Source organism: Lingula anatina, chromosome 1 (genome assembly GCF_051362555.1).
Source record: "Lingula anatina isolate TDL-2025a chromosome 1, LinAna3.0, whole genome shotgun sequence".
Classification (NCBI taxonomy): Eukaryota; Metazoa; Brachiopoda; class Lingulata; order Lingulida; family Lingulidae; genus Lingula; species Lingula anatina.
In genome coordinates this window covers 12,664,014-12,682,168 of record NC_141767.1, presented here as the reverse complement: position 1 = coordinate 12,682,168, position 18,155 = coordinate 12,664,014, and the positions used below count along the sequence as shown (strand labels likewise).

The following is an 18,155-nucleotide window of genomic DNA, read 5'->3' as shown; positions in this document are numbered from 1 at the left end:
CCCGCTGTGCATGCTACTACTGGATGTGACTCTGTTTCTTTTTTATTTGGGATTGGGAAGAGAGCAGTCATGAAGGCTACCCAAAAGAAAGAGGCAGAGAGTTTGTAGGACCTAAAAATGATGGGCCAATGTGCTAAAGATGGTGCCACTGATGAAGCACGAAAACTAGTGGCTCTGCTGTATGATAAAATAGAAAAAGATCTACACAAATCTCAATCCAAACGTTTTAAAATAGCAAATAAGAAAGATCAGGCAACTGCAAAACTGCCACCATTTGAAGCTAGCTTTATCGAACACTTGAAGATAGCTAACTGGAAAACAAAGATGTGGTGTAACTCACATGTTACAAATCCAGATCTTGGATCCCCACTTCAACATGGGAAAGGGAAGAAAAAAAGCTAGTTCCTGTTTACTTCAAAATAAATAAATGGCACCTCAGTTGCTCAGGGGAATTGTATGCTCATGCTCTGTGTAAATAAGGGACACTAAACTCCAAAAATAAAACAGTTCTTGGGGATTTGCCGCTCACCTCTAGCATATCCATATCATTTCAAATAACAGTCAAACACTTAACAAGATCGTCAACAAAACACAACTCCTGATATACCATCTGACTAGTGCTCAGTTCATAAAGATTTTATGACATTTCCACTGTGACACATTGTGCTGCACTGGCATCAAATACATGGTGGCTTTTTCTTTCACTGAATTCACCTGGATTTCCTGCATCTGTAAGGGTATTTGAAAAAAGAGAAGTTAATGTTGTATGGCTTAAACAGTCTGTAATATTTGACATCTTTCTCTCTCAGACACGAACACAAATCCATGTAAGCAATACAGTTAATGCAGTATTTCCATTCTTTCTGCAAAGATGATAACATTTCTTTATAGTGACAAGTGCAAATTATGTATTTTATTCTATTTCTACACTAAAATTAAATGTTAGGAAAGGATATTAATGTTCAAAGGAGAAAGGGTGCAAAAAATTCAATTGTCAAGATGACATTTTGTTATCCAAAGTACATCATTATAATATTATTAAAATGACATGATTGAAGAGGTAGATAAACACATCAGTTAAAGTAAGTAAAAATATCCCAAGATACAACACTATATAATAACCAACATCCTCAGTAACTCAAATTGCTTTATTGTATAATAGTTGATAACCAAAATGCAAGCAACTTTACTTTTAGAGGCATTATACCAAAAATATATAAACAGGAAACAACAGTCTAAAACTATAATAATGATCGAGAAAAATAATATATCTTCAACATCAAAGCATGGACAGACACAAAAATTTAAGACAACAAGCATCTGTATATGAGGAAGGGGAGTACAATGAAAGTGCACTATGACACCTAGAATAACAAAATTTGAATGCAAGACATACCTGATATTTTAATGGAAGGCACTGGGATATAACCACACTGGAGTGGTACCACTTTCAGGGACATGTGCCCACGCCCATTTTGTAAACCTATTTCACCTATTATTATAAGAAAAAATAATTATATTCTAAAAGATCAAATCAATAACAATTTTAATAACATGTAAAATAACCATGGCACTCTATTTAAATTAACTTGACTTTATCATATATAGTGTACTAAACACTGACACACACTGACACACACACAATGCTAAAAACAATTTAGGATGTAACATAAACACATATACAGTCTGAGCAAAAAACACTAATTATAATTTTACCAGAATAGACTGTCTAAAAGGAGCAAATTACATAGTGATCTTTTAAGTAAAAGCTTGGATAACAATTTTCTTTACACTTCTGCCTGAGACAATTTGTTTAAGAAGCAAAAATATAGATTTTACTGATTACTTTCACAACTCATAAGAAAGTTTGCCAATTAGCTTCCCTTGAGATAATACTAATCAAATTGTATAAGCATTTTCTTTCTATAATTTCTCATTTCCTTACTGAAATACAGGCGAACCAAGAAAATCGCCAAATGCACTGATCAACTTAATACAAAGTAGTTTAAAAGAATGCAAATTGAATTTTCTACCATGATATGAGTGAGAATAGTCTTGCACTTAATTAATTGGCAACAGCAGCAACAAATTTTTGGAATAGTAGAACCTACTTCAGCAATTGCAATGATCAACTGACTTAACCAACAGCATTACTCTTTTAGTTTGTGGTACAAAAATGACATTACCTGAGGATTCACACAAAACAGCCTAAAAAATCCACATCTCACGTGTTAATAATTACTAATGAACAGCTAATCCATACCTGCAGTCTTTCCCATAACAACCCAACATTTCTTATCCACTTCTATCTGGTAGGTCAGCTGCTCTGCCTGGTGGGCATTTCCCAATTCCTGGATATCTACATTTAAAGTACATGTGCCCCCTGATTTAACTGGTCCTTCAGAGTCACTTCTGATGGAAGTCAGCATGCCATACCTCATCTTAAAAAAAGAGGGGAACTGATTAGATGAGGAGAAAGTGCATATAGCATGCTGTTGCGTGACACTTGAGTTTCACAAGGAAAATCAACAAAAAATGAAAGTAACACCCAACATGGTAAATGACAATAATTTTATATTACATGTTTAATTAATAACCCTTATTTATTTTTCAAAGCAACTTTCAATGTTGATTTATTCCAATGGATTATGGATATGTAACTTGACTGCATCTGATCATACGATATTGAACAAATGCCCTTGAAAAATACCTCTTCATTTTCTAGCTTGAAATTATAATCAGCATTGCACTGTCTGCCAGTAGGATCCTGCAAACCCAATACCAAACTACAAGACAGTGTCTGCATGTTAGCTGGGATCTCTTTTAACTGCCACAAATATGTAGCACTCTGGTTGGCTGTTAGCACCTAAAAGTTAAACGTAGGATAAGAATCCTCTGCATCTACGCCTTTACACAGAGACACTAGGCCTCAAATATTTATCTATCAATGGTGAATACATTTCATTGTCTGGTGAACCTATTATACAGAGTATTTATAGCTTGTCTGAATCCAGTTCAGGTTCATAGCAGAATGTGTTACATCAGTCCTGTAGACTCCTGGTTATTGTGCCTCTGGCATACAATATGGAAACAACATTGAAGTACGGGTCACTGTGGTTTACAAGCAATTTTCAAGCTAACTGCCAACTTGCTCAGGTACAAACTACATACACAATATTCAATAATTAATTATGTTACAGACACCATATATTCCTATTGTCTCACCATAGGAGCATCGGTGTAGAAGGGCACAATATTTTCATCAGCTACACCTTGTATCTTCAGAGATGTGTGGTTCACTGTGATACTCAGTGTTCTGGTCGCTGTCATTGTTAACTCCACAAACCTCCTAGAAGCAAAATAAAAAAAGTAAAAGAAATTCTTTCAGAAACACAGACTTACAAGTGTCTGCCAGAAGATTTATCTAAAATAATAGAATCGTTTTACAGAGGTTTTACATTTGAAAAACACTAGTATTTTTCTTTTCTAGATACAGTCCTTACTTGCTGATTGTGTTCCTCATCTTGCATTTGAAGCAGAAAGGTTGCTGGAATGTTAAGCTCTGACATAGGATACTGTTGTTCCAGTCACCCTCTACATCAACCTGGATAATAAAAAAAATCTATTTCTTCTTTCCAGTCTTAACCACTTACTATAGCCATTTTCAACAAAACAAATGGTTCTTTCACAACAATCATTGCATGCTTTCACAAGTGATGGTTATTAGGTTAAAAAGTATGAACCAGATTATATGGAAAAGTAGCATCATATTCAAACCCCCATCCATATATAAATGCCATCACTATTTTTTGTCAGATTCTAGGAGCAGCAATACTTTATAATATTTTTCCAGAGAGATGGTCTCTGCACAGTATCAGTATATAACAAAACTGGCTAAGTAGTGTAATGGAGGAAGCTGTTAATGATTATCAATTACCAAATGTTCTTCTTCATCAACACTCCCCAATGCTGCCTTGACAAAGATCTTTTGTTCCCATGTTTCATAAGCCTTTAAGGCTGGTAATGTTACAGATGTCAGCTTGTTTTGGCCTTCATCCTGAAATATCTGTAGTGTCTGTGATGATACATGAAGAACAGCGCCCTCTGGAATTGTGTAGCTGCCTGGGTTTACAATCAACTCTAGCTCTTGTACAAAACCAGCTAGTACTTGCCCTGATGGTGGTAACATATGAGAAAATCAAGTTTCTTCAAGCAAAAACATTTTACAATATAGACCTTTTCAAAGATAGAAACAAACACATTTTACAAAAAAACTCTAAAAATGGAACATCTGCAGGAAAAAGTTGTCATTAACACAAATCTATCAGAATGAGAATATTTTAATATTTGTTTTTACACCACACAAGGCATGCCCTTAGCATTTTAACTTGGATGCAGCAGTTGGCAGTTTCCTCTCCAGATGCTTCACAGTTGTTTACTCACCAGATGGAGACTTGAGACACACAGTGGATGCATCTGCTTTAACTTGGAATTCTATGAGCAACTCCTGCAGTGATTCCACTAGCTGTATTTGACAGGCCTCTGCACACAATTGACTCAGACAGTAGCTGCCTAAATCATCCAACTGAAACAATAAAGAAATGGAAAAGAGTAACTTATGGTTCAAGAAGGCATAATGAGTAAAGCAACATATATTCTATAAGCTAGACATATCAAAACCTAACTTTGAGGATGTACATATAGAAATAGCTGGCAGTAAAAGGTACAGTGATACACTACTTATAAAGCGTCTTACCTTTGTTGACAATGAAAAAGTATTATGTCCAGGCATCATCACAACATGCTCTAGACTTGCAGATATAGTGTAATCATCCAACTGTACATCTTTCTGGGTCCCAGAATGGTTCAGTCCTATCTGTTTATCCATCGTACTGGCATCATGACACTGAAGTCTTATAGTTTGCACCTGGCCATTACTAGTATACTCATACTCCTCAAATACTTTATACTTCGTAGTATCCAGACACAGCTCCATGCTGCTAGAGCTGGTGCCACTGTGGTGCCGCACGTGATGGTGCCCATGCAGCGCACGACTGCCTGAGGGTTCCAGGGCAATGCTAAGCATGTTGCATGTGATAGGTCCTGGGAGGTGATTGGTTACACCTAGTGTTATTGTGATGTGGTCACCTATTATACAGACTTGCTTATCCAGGATAGGCTTGTCAAAGGTCAGCAAGGGGTAGGCTTTCAGGGTGTATGGGCCATCTGAGAAAGAAATACACATGAAGTAATTTAGGAAAACCCTATATTGGCAATATTTGAAAGTTTTATCAGTTTTTGCCTATTAATGAAATTCCTATGATGATAATATGTGGCTTTATCATATTCTATGTATAACTCAGGCAAATAACAACCTGTGTTTTATGTGTACCAGAAATAAGAAAACAAAAGGTTCTGAGAGGCTATTAAAGTTGATTTACATATTTTAAGCCACGGATACCTGAGACATCTGTTGTTAGCTTAAGTAGTTTTCTATAGTAATCCATTCTCAAGTCATCATCCAAGTCTTGGCTGCTTGCAATACACACACATGAACGAAGGTATCTGAGCACAGTGTAAAGGATGTCAGATAACCCACTGTAATGTAGCTTTTGTATATATATGCAATTTTACATTATACAAAGGACTGACGTTAGTGAAAACCATCGGTTTGGTTGCTTACAAATTATTAAGTTTACATTTGACTGCCTTAATACTAAAACTTTTTATCACCAAAAAATATCTATCATACTGAAAGCCGTATTTATAATGTTGTTGGCATGTACAAATGCTTTTCAAACCATGGATTTATCATGGTTTTCGATAAAAGTTTCATGGATCAACAACAATTCACAGATACACACTTATGTCCGTTTCATTAGACTTAACACTGGTGCAGGATATGAAAAGTGATGAATATATCTGTCTTGCCAAAAATTAAAAGCCCTTGAGGCCAATAACCATCTAAGTGTACCTAATCCTGCATAACAGACAAGGATACTTTGATATTGATCCCTCTCTTTCCTGACACTGAGCAACCTTGACCCGGATATGGTCTGCTATGCTGGTCCACCTTTCTCTTTTGTACATCTTCAGGGCATCCAGCAAAAATCCCTCTGCCTTGCTGTACTCACCAAGTCCCCTGGATTAAACATGATATTACAGAAACATTTCCAAATCCAGATAAAAGTTACTAGTCATACAAAAGTCTACTTTACTATGGAGTCAAAAATAATATAGTATAAAGTATAAAACTCAATAATAGGATAACACTTTGCTCTATTTTTTTTTTGTTAGGAGTATCTTTTCACTTCACAAAGATACTTTGAAGTAGAAAAAACTGCTAAGACAGTAACATATCCTTTCACCAACAAAGATTTTAGTGAGCTTTTCTCCTACTTTATTTAGATTTCTACAAGGAGAAAAAAGTTGAAAAATGTATTTTCAGATGTATTAAAAAGTACATGTAAGTATTTTTGAAATATTAAAATACTTTAATCAAAAACATAATACAGACATTTATTATCAAGCATATGGGCAGTATATGGACCACCGTTATAGTTCAGAGCCACTGCTGCAAGGCTCTATTGTGCACTTACATGTAAAAGTCTGCCAAATCTTGCCCAATCCGTTTGGCTGACCTCATCCTTCCAATGTGTTTAAATGTTCCCATGGCTAGTTCTGACAGTTCCTAATTGTGAAAAAAATATTTTCCCTAGACATGTTATTTAGCCTTGGACAAAATATTAGAAAGCAACACAACTAATAACACATTTCATACAAAACTTTCAATCTCATTTCCTGTGGTTTTCTCCTTCACTAACATCCCCTTTCCTAATCAAGTGTATCACAATATTGTAACTTTGTAATTTTACTTACAAGATAATTCTTTTGAAAAGCTGTCTGTGATGACAAGGCTTCTTGCAGCTTGGATTTCGGACTCTCCCCCTCCCTCTGTTCCAGAATTCTCATTCCAGCAACTAAATCTACCACAAGATGGAGCTGTTCAGATGATGGGGTCATTCCTGGTAACAGCCCACATAGTTCACCTAACTCATACAGCTGAAGTATATCATAAAACTACATAAATCATGGGCTAAACTAGATTTTCATTATTTTGAAGTTTCATAAAAAAACTTTGCAACACTAATAATATTTAAAGATATATTTCCAAAGTGTAGCAATTAAATGTGTGAAACATGAATGCATTGACTTTTCCAGAAATATCATCCAATTATCTACATATTAAACTTATGTAATATCAGACCACAGTCCCCACTTTTTTCACTGGCAAATTCAACAGTAATATAACTTCATTGTGCAAACCAAAAAAAATAACATTCCAATTCATTAACACATCAACAGTAATGTTACCTTCTTTCTAGTGTAATCCCACAAGCTGGCTGTATGTAAAGAGTATGTCGCCACCTGCCCAGATTGACTGAACTTCTCACAGGCCTGCAGCGTCTCCATGCAGCTGAGGAACACCCAGCACGCCAGAGAGCCTGGAGGGGTATGAACCTGGTGGAGACAGAGAAGTATATATGTGTGCACTGTAGAATGTTTGAAGGGCATTTGAGGTATATAATGCAGACATTGAAATAGGTATTTCAGTCAACAAAAACAAAACGTGATTCAATTTTATCACCTTTTTCATGATTTTTATTTAATAACAGCAGTTAAATGTTGTATCAGCCTTTAAATAGGAAAGGCAATTTCTAAAGCAAATTCCTACATTTGAACAGAACAATAAATATGCTAGAGACAACCACAAGAATGTAGACATCAAGGAAAAGGGCATAAAGATCCTTTTAAAATATTAAGAGACCCAGATTCATTCAAAACTGTTATAGCTTCTTTCCCTCCTGAAAAAAACTATCCTGAAAATCTCAACAAAATTTGTTAACAACTTTCTCAGACAGCTTGTCCACTAACAAACAGGAATCTTCATAGTGGAGGTTACAAAAACAACTTCAAGCTTCATACTCAATTATCAATTATTTTACAATGAGTAAAAATGCATATGTTAATACCTCCAGCAACTCCACATCCTGTACACATGTCTGCATGAAACCCATGGACCTCTGTGCCACTTCCCAGGGTCTGTACAGCAGGAACAGTAAGGCACACTGCCTGGAGAACAGGTAACTTCGCAGGTCAAGGAGGGTGATTTTGTTCAGCTGGATCTGATACCTGAAGCAGAGACATCACTTTGACAGTGAATATATTTACAATAAAATAATATCACTCAGTTTTTTTAATTTTCCATTGTAGTAAAGGGACCAGTATAATATTGTATCTCAAGAAAGAAAGTACTAACTAGACTTGGTGCACTTGAAACACTATTACTATAACCATACCTTTTTTCTTTATCCACAGGTCGAGAAAGGTTTAAACCCTCCCAATGTTCACAAGGTTTGGTCAAGTTAGTAATCCACTCAGCAGTAGCTATAACAAAAAAATTAATATAACCAATTTTTCAATCTAATATGATTGTTTACAAAATAATCAATAGTTTGATAAGTTCTCTTTCAGGTAATGCTGCCCAATAAATTTAGACCAGACCTAGAAAGAACAGCAGTATAAATGAATGTGGTAATGAAAGGAGTATTCTTGAAAGGATATATCATTACCTCCAGCTGCGTGGTTCAGAAGAAATTGGCTAAAGAGGGCATCCAGTTCATCATATTGGATTAAGGCATCTTCATACACACCAAGCATTTCAAACATGAAAGCTAGTTCCTCCTGCAAAATTATTGAAGAAACTTTATCATCTTTTTTCCTCAATCACAATTTATAAGCACATTTATTAACATCTTTCGAAAATCTATTTCATCACATCATATTAGTTAAAAATGTAATTGCTGTCTCATGGTTATTATTCACCTGCATGAGAAAATATTGGCAAAAATCCCATCCTGCTTGTGTTCTCAGTTCTCTCTGTGACCTCAGTTTTTCTTCAAATTTGTTCAAAGAAATATTGAATGACTCTAAGATCTGCACACGAAACTTGTTGAGGAAATTGTTCCAAGACTCAGAACTTCGGGGATCAGACTTCAAAGGCTCTGCCAACATAACACACCTGTAACATTGTATATTTACTTAAAATATAGAAAGTTGAAAGTACCAAGAAATCCTACATGTCAGTGTTGTCAGCCTGCCATACAAAGATATGCAAACACGTTGTGTACTAAGCATTTTTTCTCTACAGTTTCTTACTGTTTTTTTTTTAACAATATCAATCAATACCAACCCACTTTTTTTTAAAGTGGGTTGGTATTAATTGATATTGTACAAAAAAATATACAAAAAAAAAAAAAATATATATATATATATATATATATATATATATATATATATATATACAAAATATACATTTAAAAATCATACAACCACTGCCCTCATGACAAAAGTCAATAAAACTAAAGCCTAGCCAGGCTAGGCTTTAGTTTTATTGACATTTGTTAGTTTTGAGCATGCAGATGCTTTGACCTTAGTATCCCAAAAAATTTGCACTGACTGTTTACATGCCAAAGATTTTTTGCAATATAGATTTTCCATAATTGTACAATCGACAACTGACCTGTCAGCATATTTCCCACAGAAATCATTCTTCACTTTGTCATACACATTAGTTCGTGGAAGTAATTTGCTCTTGACACTCTTTTCATCATGGGTCACCACTATAATCATCCAATCACTAATACCATAATTCCTTAGAATACTCAACCAAGTACTTATGTGGTCTCTAATACTGGATTTGTATGTGTCCAGATCCTAAAAGTTGTGATATATAAAGCAAACGTTAATATGCAAAGACAAGAAAAGAGTCAACAGTTTCAATAAACTAATGACTCAGTTTAAAATTTCCATTACAATAACTATCTAAATAGTTAATACCTGGAAATAGGTAAAAAGAAACTAATTTCTTTCATCTTTGATAGCAAAAAATAAAGTAATCAAAAGTAAAGAAAACACAGTTCTATGAACAAATGAGACATACACAGTCTGTCCAGTACAAGTGAAAGTAAGGCAGACTTGTCAACTGGCAGAAGTCATCAGCTTCTTTGGCTTTGAATATCTCTGCATCGAATGGAACAAATGTGGCTTCCACGCAGACTTTTCTTGCTGGTCGACCATAGGACCTTAAAATCATATATAATTTCACATAAACCAAACATGAATGTGAACCTGAATCACAGTTCAACAGTGGTAACATATAAGCAATCAGTAGGAGCCACCCCTCTCAAGTCCACTAAAATTCATAATAGGCATTTTAAAGTAGTTAACTCATACGGTACTATGTAATTAAAGGTCAGAGTGGTTACCCTTCATAAAACATATCTCACAAAAAACAATCTCACACTTGGCTTTTATCTTTATTTTCATGTCTAATATACTGCACATTGCATGTGTTTTGGATCCTACCTCCTCCATTCCACAGCAGCCCTGGGCAGCATCTCTGTAACGGCTGGGCAGAGGGAAGAGTACAGCGTCTGGTCCCCATAACCTGTGAAAATAAGAGGAGAAAAATATGAGAAAAAGCATGGAAATTATCCCCAACATCTGCAGATGGAATACTTTAAAGTGAAGAAGAACCAAGTAGCAATATGAGTTGGTAGGTATACTGGATATGAGGAAGCCTAATGGATTTTTGTTGCATGTCGTGTTTACAGCAAGTACTGTACATGGCGTATGGCCATTTAAATTTCAACCAAGCTTTCATCATTTATGACGGTGTTTGATGTCACCAACAATAGCACACAGCCCTAAGTGAATGCCATGGGTAAATTTTGATGATCTAACAAAGTTTAATGTTGCTTACAAGTAATTATTGGTCTTTTCTCCATTTTGTCAACCAATGTTACATTAGCCAAGCCTACATCTCTCGTCAGGCATCACTCACTCATCAGCCAGATTGCACGTCTCATTGCTGAATTACTGCTAAATATACCATTATGCGTGCTTAATTATATAATTTTTTCAGTTCTTTGAAAAACAGTACTAAGCATATGCATGTGCATATACAAAATGCCATATAACTTTAGAAATTCCGTGTAAAAAATCAACTAGTCTACACCGACTTTGCTCTTTCGTATTGAAGACAGGAAATGTTTATTTATTATTGTAGCGCGTAAAAATCTATTGAGTGAGCACAGCTGATTTTGTTTTAAGAAAATTCATTACCATTGCTTAGATATATATTTAATAAGAAAATTAATTGAATATTTACATTGTCTATTTTTTTCTTTCAGCTATACGCCCAAATTAAAGGTTCAACTAAAAATAGGTGTTTGATATTTACACGCGCGTATTGTAAATTATAAAGGTAATCTTCCTACTTCACGTTCTCCCAGTGTGGTATCATGGATGCAGGTCAATTTGCTCTTACCACAGCGGTCTCAACCGCTTCCCACCCGTTTACCTATGCAAGGGTTTTAATACAGGTGAGTCACATCCCTGTGATACTCATTGCTTCTGCGTTTCATAAATTAGTGAAAAAATTCCACAAGACAAAACGAGCATCATGATAAATTCCCATATCATCATCAGACCGGTTCATCCTGATCAGCTTCGTCTGACCGTTTTATTTATATCATTTTACCTGTTTTCACTGAACAGTGGTGTATAATAATCAAGACAAATGAATATTACAGTGAAATCCCATTGTAGTCAACAAAATAGAGGGTGCCAAGCACATCAAAACATAACAGGCATAACATTGTGATTATACAAAATGAAAGTAATTGCATCATACATTGAATTTTCTTCTTTTTTTTCAGCTTGGACATGAACCTTTATCACCATACCAGACCAAATCTTTCATCTGGTTTGGTAAAGACATCTTAGCTTACCCAGGGGTGTTCGCCTATGGTAAGTTTCAGAACAAGGCTGTTAAACCACAAGATGTCTTAACTTCCTCCAAACTAATTAACTTAATCAACTTTTGTGTACTTATAGGTTGTGTAACTTGATGTTTCAGTGTAAAGTAGATTGAGTTTATTCAATTTTTACACTATTTGTTATGTTGAATGGTCATTACTTTTGTCATCTATAACATCATTTCCCTGGAAAATTTTGAATAAACCATTCTTTGAAATGCTTTTGAGGTAAAGTTGTTAGGAGTGGAAGCTACTACAATTTTTTTTAGTAAAAAAGCTACAAGGTCAGGAAAATATGGAAATGCACTTTTGGGATTTTGAATACTGGTATACAAATTTATTAAAGTGTTCAGAAATATATAATTGAATCCTTGTTACTAAGTGGCACTAATTCTTGTGTATTTTAAATATGTGACTAAATATGTCATTTATTTTCAAAAATATGAATGGGCTTTTTTCTTCAGTGGGTCACATAAGAAGAACTGATGGCTTCACTGGTCTATTTCGTGGCCTGTCACCTAGGTTGATAAGTACACTGACTTCCAACTATGTTGGAGCTTCAATAAGAAAGGTAAGTTTTTCTCTTTGTAATTTTAAGTGCAGCCCCTATGTTTCTGAAAACATCAACCATTACTTGCTTGCCATTGCCAACATTACTTGTTATTCTTAAAGTTATAAGAATGATTTTTTGGGACTAAAGCATATCCCGAGTTTAAAGATTGGATTAATTTTTTTCACACATTTTCACGGTGTGACTTCAAATTTCATTGGTGTGACTGTTACATTTTAAATGTCCACAGCAACAGCAGTACATAATTAAACTTTGGTGATAAATATGTTTAAGGGTTGTTGTATCAAAATTGATAAAAAAAAACTACTTTGTACACTGCCTTCATAAACCCAAGAAAAGGAAAACTTATAATTTACAGTGCTAAGATACAGTTTGAGTTTGAAAACAACCCAGGATTATTTTTCTTATCTCAGCATTCCTTTCAGTAATTTTGGCCCTGAATTTGTAGTAGGCGTTTGGGCTGGGCGTCCAGGCCTAAATTTTATTATTTTGTCACTTTTCCGTGTTTACTCCTTAAAAGGTTTTCTGTCTATATGTCAGCTTTAACTAGCTTTTTAACATCTTTAAGGGAAGAATGCAATGGGTCCACTTTCCAAAAGGATGATATCACTGTATATTGCTTAGCCTTGTTTTATTTTTATTTATGTATTTATTTTATAAACAGCAAATTCAGTTCAGTCTTGTAAAGCCATTATTATGTAAAATGTAAGAGAACAGTTTTATCCAAAGGAGAACAATGTTACTGCTTTTGTTATTACAAAATTTGCCACAGATTATTAATAGATTGTGTGATTACTATTGTACCAGGTACTAAAAAGCAAATGGACATTAGATGCAAATGAGCCAGAGGGATCTGTGAAGAAATACCTCCTTGAGGTAAGTATACATGAACAACTCATGTGTGCAAGGTTTTACCACATAGAATTATGTTGGTAAGTTTTGAAGAGAATGTTGATATTAATTTGAGATATATTTCAAAACTCATGAACCATGTTGATCAACAGAAAGTTGAGCAGTAGATGTGTAAGTTGATTCATTTGATTGCAGAATTTTGTTGACACATTCACAAAATCAACATTTCCATCTAAAGTCTGGAAATTATTCAGATAAAAAGCAATATTATACTCTTTCAGACTACACAAGACATGATTGCCAGGTATGCAGGGATTATCATAAGCCATCCATTCCAAGGTAAATTATACAAGAAAAGATTTTTTATAAATAGGCTCAAGCAGTTCGATGGGAATCTCAGGCCCTGTTTAGTATAATATTGCAAAGTTTTATTTCAAAATCCATTCCTAGAAAAGCTTGCAAAAGGACTTGTTAATATGAAGAGGCCCAAGTATTATATAAGAACTAAAACTACACGTAAATTAAAAACAAATATAACAGTTATTAAAACTAAAAGATTAAGTTAAGTTTGTCATTTGTACATCTGCCTCTCTCTTTGCAGTGATAAGTTAATCAAAATATTTTTAATTAAAAATTTTTAAATGATAAGAGTGATTAAGAGACACATTTGATTTGTTAAAATAAGACCATAAAATTGATGCTGCAGGCTCAAAACTCCTGTAACCATACATTTTAAGTGTCTTTTTTGTATCTGAATTTGTCCACTGGATCCAAGAGTTCTAATGGTACTTGCAAGTTGTATTATATTGTTCATGTAAAATATTTAAAGATTTTCATTAGATGAGCTAAGGCTTGCAAGAAGACATTTTAATATATAAAGGCTCAAGTATTATATTTTAAGAAGATTTTCTTTAGATGAGCTAAGGCTTACAAGAAGACTTGTTGACATAGCAAGAGGCTGGAGTATTATATTTTAAGAAGATTTTCTTTAGATGAGCCAAGGCTTACAAGAGGCTCAAGTATAATATTTTAAGAAGATTTTCTTTAGATGAGCTAAGGCTTACAAGAAAACTTGTTAATAAATAGGGGCTTAAGGATTACATATCTTAACTAACAGCAGTATAAAGGTTTTTTTAATCTTTTGGAAGAATATTTAGATGTTGCAGTAATGATGGTGTCTCATGTTTGTCATTTGTACATCTGCTTCTCTCTTTGCAGTGATAATGGTGCGATCCATGGCAGAATTTGTAGGAAGAGAAGATATTTACAGGTACTTTAATTAAAAATGTAAAATTTAGGACAAAGTTAAATGGAAAAATGTTTCATGATTTTATATGTTTCATCTTATTGTAATAATTCAACCATGTTGAATTATTACTTTTTTATTAAATAATTTATTAATTTATTTATTAATTTTTTAAATTTTATTTTAATTTTTTCATGTTGTGTCTGTACATATAGCCATCACCTGCATCTGTTGTTGTTGTCACCATGCACTTTCAGAGACCACATTTTACCTTTTGCTCAAACTTACAGAACTGATGAACATTCATTAAATACAGTAAAGCTTCTTTTTTTTTTTTTTTCCAGCATACATGCAATGCAGATAACACATTAAGTGAAAACACTTGAAAAATTGTCTCCAAACTTACAGGATACAGGACAATTTTGAAAACCAGCCTGATGGGGTTATTTTTCTTGAGTTATGCAATTTCTTTGTGAAATGTTCTTTTTTCACATATTGGCATTTTCAGGGTGTCACTTTGAACTTCCATTCAGACCCAAATTGCCCATATTACTTTCAAGTTGTTCAGCATTTGTGAGAAATTGCCAAGTATATTTTTTGTAAAATGAGTGAAAATGTGAATGAATGCTATTATGATATCAGATTGATGATCAAAATTTTTTTTCAGTGGATGGCTGACACCATATTCTGAGATATATCAAAAAGAGGGGATTTGGGGGTTCTTTGCGTAAGTAGTTTTCAGTTTTCCAAGCATTCTGTAATATATTTGATATAACATAACTGTTGTTTGCATTAGTCAAGACAGAAATAATATCCAAGCATAGGATGATGATGATGTCTGTAGTTAGGAAGCAATCTACTTCTCAATGTATTTGATATTTCATTGAATAGGTACTGTTAGCTGGCAAGGGAGGGTTTATTTACAGCCTCACATACCTTAGAATGATAGATTTCAGACTACCCTTAAAGTCATTAAAACTACAGAAATAAGAGGAAAAATATGAAGTGGTGTTTAAGTAATTTTGCTCGTTTTATAACTAATATATTTTGCACGTATTAGGGGTCTAGTGCCACGCCTGATAGGGGACACCATCTTACTGTGGGTCACAAATACCCTTGTGTATCTGATCAACAGTTATATAGTGAAGGACAAGGTTAGTTTACAATTATCCAAATAATGTTTCTTTTATTCTTGTATATATATATTACATACGTTTCTTATAGTTCTTTGTTGAGGTGCATGTGTTTGTCAAAAGACTGTTTGGAGACTGCGAATGAACCTGTTTTGAAGATTTTCAAGTTCTTTGATGGCTACTAACTGGAAGTATATTTGGTATAAATCTTTTTAGAAGCTCCTATTGTTATCTTTTTCATTTCAGGAATTACAGACCTATACTTATCCAGCTTGCACGGTATGTATTTTTCAAAAACCGGGCAAGGTGTAAACTTTTCATATTTGGTTAACCTTATTAACAGTTGACCATGCACTAAAGCTTTTGTTTTGAATTGGGCTTCGTTCACATGGAATGTCTATTTTCTAAAAATCTGTTTTCTATTCGCGGTATCTTATGATCACGGTCCTGAATATCCCACGGCGTAATTACTGGCAGCGCAAGCCAGTTACTTATACAAAGCTGTAATTAATTCTCGGCTGTGCTCGCATTCTATAAAATCTCATCCTCCGTTACCGCATCGCTTGCCATCGGATCATGACGGTTGCACTCGTATCTGTTGTGTGTATAGCTTCTTCATCTTCTTCGTCTTGTTGTTGCACAAAATCGACAAACATTTTTCAAAGCCACCGCGACCGCCATTAACTTTCTAACTTCCTACTGCGCATGTGTCAAGGTATAAGAATCTCCTCCGAGCACAGCCGATAATTAATTACAGCTTTGGAAGTAACTGGCTCGCGCTGCCAGTAATTACGCTGCGGGATATTCAGGGCACAGACCGTGATCACAAGATATACCACGAATAGAAAATAGATTTTTAGAAAATAGACTTTCCATGTGAACGAAGCCTTACATGGTATTACTAACAGTATCTCTAACAGCATATACAAATAAGGATTGTGTAATTTCCAAACTTAATGTCCATAAGAGTTCAGGTTACTTAAGGCAGACATGCAATGTGATTTTTTTTTTTCAGCACATTACCACCCATTTCACTTACTCCTTCACACTGGTGAGCAACATCATGGCAGTGAACAATGCAGGGTAAGGGAATATATTGTTTTAATGTAATGGGATTCAGTTTAATATCTGTCGTTATGTATGTTGAAGTGGTGCCCTGAAATTTGTGGAATTTAATACTGATAATAGAAGATTAATGGTATTCATACTAATGCTAAATAGAACTACGTTTATAGAAGTTTGTCTGAGCAAACCTTGATTTAAATCATAAAATATAAAATTTATAATTTCTCCGCTTTTCATATCCATAGGCTTGCTTTGGCTGCTCCTCCAATAATTCCAGCATTTGACAGCTGGAGAGACTGCTGGTCCTATCTTAAGTCTAATGTAAGTATTGTCATTATGATAACCAGTGCCAGTTAAATATTAAATTCATGTGTTTGCTTAAAAGTTTTATGGACAGACTACATGTATGTATGTATGTGCACACACACTGCCTTGACAGGTCTCTCATGTTGTATTTTTCATCTCCTCAAATGTCTTTTTCTATATTTCTTAATATAAACTAATTGAAATAAGATGAAAAATGTAAATCAAAGATAATCATTGTCAGTATTATATATGGCATTAAGTATAATACAGTTCTTGTCTTTATTCAGAATGAGCTGAAGAGAGGAGCTTCTTTGCTGTTTGCCCGCACTTGTAATATCCCAAAAGCAAGCCACCATCAAGCTTTGGACTTCTACATGCAGCGATAAGAAAGCCACAGGCATAGCAAGTGATACTTGAAATCAAGTAGAACAAAGTGTAAAATAAGCAGAACATTATATATAAATTGTATATTATAAATCCATAATATTCAAGAGAATAATTGTACAAGGACAGTAAGCCACAAGAGGGTTAATATTGTTTCCAAGTTTTTTAAGGATGTGTAAGGTTAATATCAAGATTCAATGAACAATGAGTGGATGATAATTTTCTTCAATGAAATAATGAGTGAATGCGACATTTCTTCTTGATTTACACTCGTTTTGTCTACACAGCATGTCCTGCCTAAGTATCTACATTGCTAAAAAAAGCACATCTAAGATGTGTATTCTACTGATGACTGCCAAAAACTTAAATACCTAGTAAATGTGGGACCTATACAAAAAGACAATGAAGTTTTTTACCGCCAATTGTCACTTATTTGCTGAATAGTAGCTTGAGAGTGTTAATATATTTGATTCTTTTAATTGAGTGAATGAAATAAAAACACCCAGACGGATAAAATAGTAATTTTAAATTTTTCAGATTCCTTTATGCAGGTTAACTCTTTTTTTTAATTATTTTGCATATGTTTGAAATGTCCTAAAACCATATTTTTTGCCCTGTAAAACTTGTCTTTCCAAATTTGAGCCATAAAATGATAAAATGCCTGAAACAAAAGATATCTGATTCAGAAGAATGTATTTCCTTTCAACCCATGGCAT

General features: G+C 34.2%; 2 protein-coding genes across 2 annotated transcripts; one reads left to right on the top strand and one right to left on the bottom strand.

The window, feature by feature from the left end:
- Positions 1 to 269: 269 nt before the first annotated feature.
- Positions 270 to 11,106, bottom strand: LOC106170603 (trafficking protein particle complex subunit 10). The gene is made up of 22 exons (XM_013550551.2): positions 10,826 to 11,106; positions 10,429 to 10,510; positions 10,004 to 10,145; positions 9,584 to 9,777; positions 8,887 to 9,082; positions 8,634 to 8,745; positions 8,361 to 8,448; positions 8,034 to 8,193; positions 7,375 to 7,521; positions 6,880 to 7,062; positions 6,600 to 6,691; positions 6,002 to 6,142; positions 5,462 to 5,565; positions 4,757 to 5,226; positions 4,444 to 4,585; positions 3,938 to 4,173; positions 3,504 to 3,604; positions 3,226 to 3,349; positions 2,711 to 2,866; positions 2,264 to 2,441; positions 1,397 to 1,492; positions 270 to 729 (listed from the first exon to the last, which is right to left on the bottom strand). Exons 1-22 carry the CDS (start codon positions 10,848 to 10,850, stop codon positions 638 to 640), a joined length of 3,261 nt encoding a protein of 1,086 aa, XP_013406005.2. The 5' UTR covers positions 10,851 to 11,106; the 3' UTR covers positions 270 to 637.
- Positions 11,107 to 11,289: 183 nt separating this feature from the next.
- Positions 11,290 to 17,961, top strand: LOC106170602 (mitochondrial carrier homolog 2). Its single transcript, XM_013550550.2, has 12 exons — positions 11,290 to 11,447; positions 11,784 to 11,874; positions 12,347 to 12,453; positions 13,261 to 13,329; positions 13,587 to 13,644; positions 14,524 to 14,575; positions 15,219 to 15,278; positions 15,612 to 15,705; positions 15,931 to 15,963; positions 16,700 to 16,767; positions 16,995 to 17,070; positions 17,343 to 17,961. Exons 1-12 carry the CDS (start codon positions 11,367 to 11,369, stop codon positions 17,439 to 17,441), a joined length of 888 nt encoding a protein of 295 aa, XP_013406004.1. The 5' UTR covers positions 11,290 to 11,366; the 3' UTR covers positions 17,442 to 17,961.
- Positions 17,962 to 18,155: the final 194 nt, after the last annotated feature.

Excerpts from the sequence above, each read along its gene's own strand:
- LOC106170602 (XM_013550550.2), top strand. The coding sequence starts at position 11,367 with ATGGATGCAGGTCAATTTGCTCTTACCACAGCGGTCTCAACCGCTTCC. Across the intron at positions 14,576-15,218 it reads GGAAGAGAAGATATTTACAG|TGGATGGCTGACACCATATT; the intron begins GTACTTTAATTA and ends ATTTTTTTTCAG. Across the intron at positions 15,279-15,611 it reads GGGATTTGGGGGTTCTTTGC|GGGTCTAGTGCCACGCCTGA; the intron begins GTAAGTAGTTTT and ends TGCACGTATTAG.
- LOC106170603 (XM_013550551.2), bottom strand. The coding sequence starts at position 10,850 with ATGGAGAAAAGACCAATAATTACTT. Across the intron at positions 9,778-10,003 it reads ACTTGTACTGGACAGACTGT|GATCTGGACACATACAAATC; the intron begins GTATGTCTCATT and ends CACAACTTTTAG. Across the intron at positions 7,063-7,374 it reads GGGATTACACTAGAAAGAAG|CTGTATGAGTTAGGTGAACT; the intron begins GTAACATTACTG and ends GATATACTTCAG.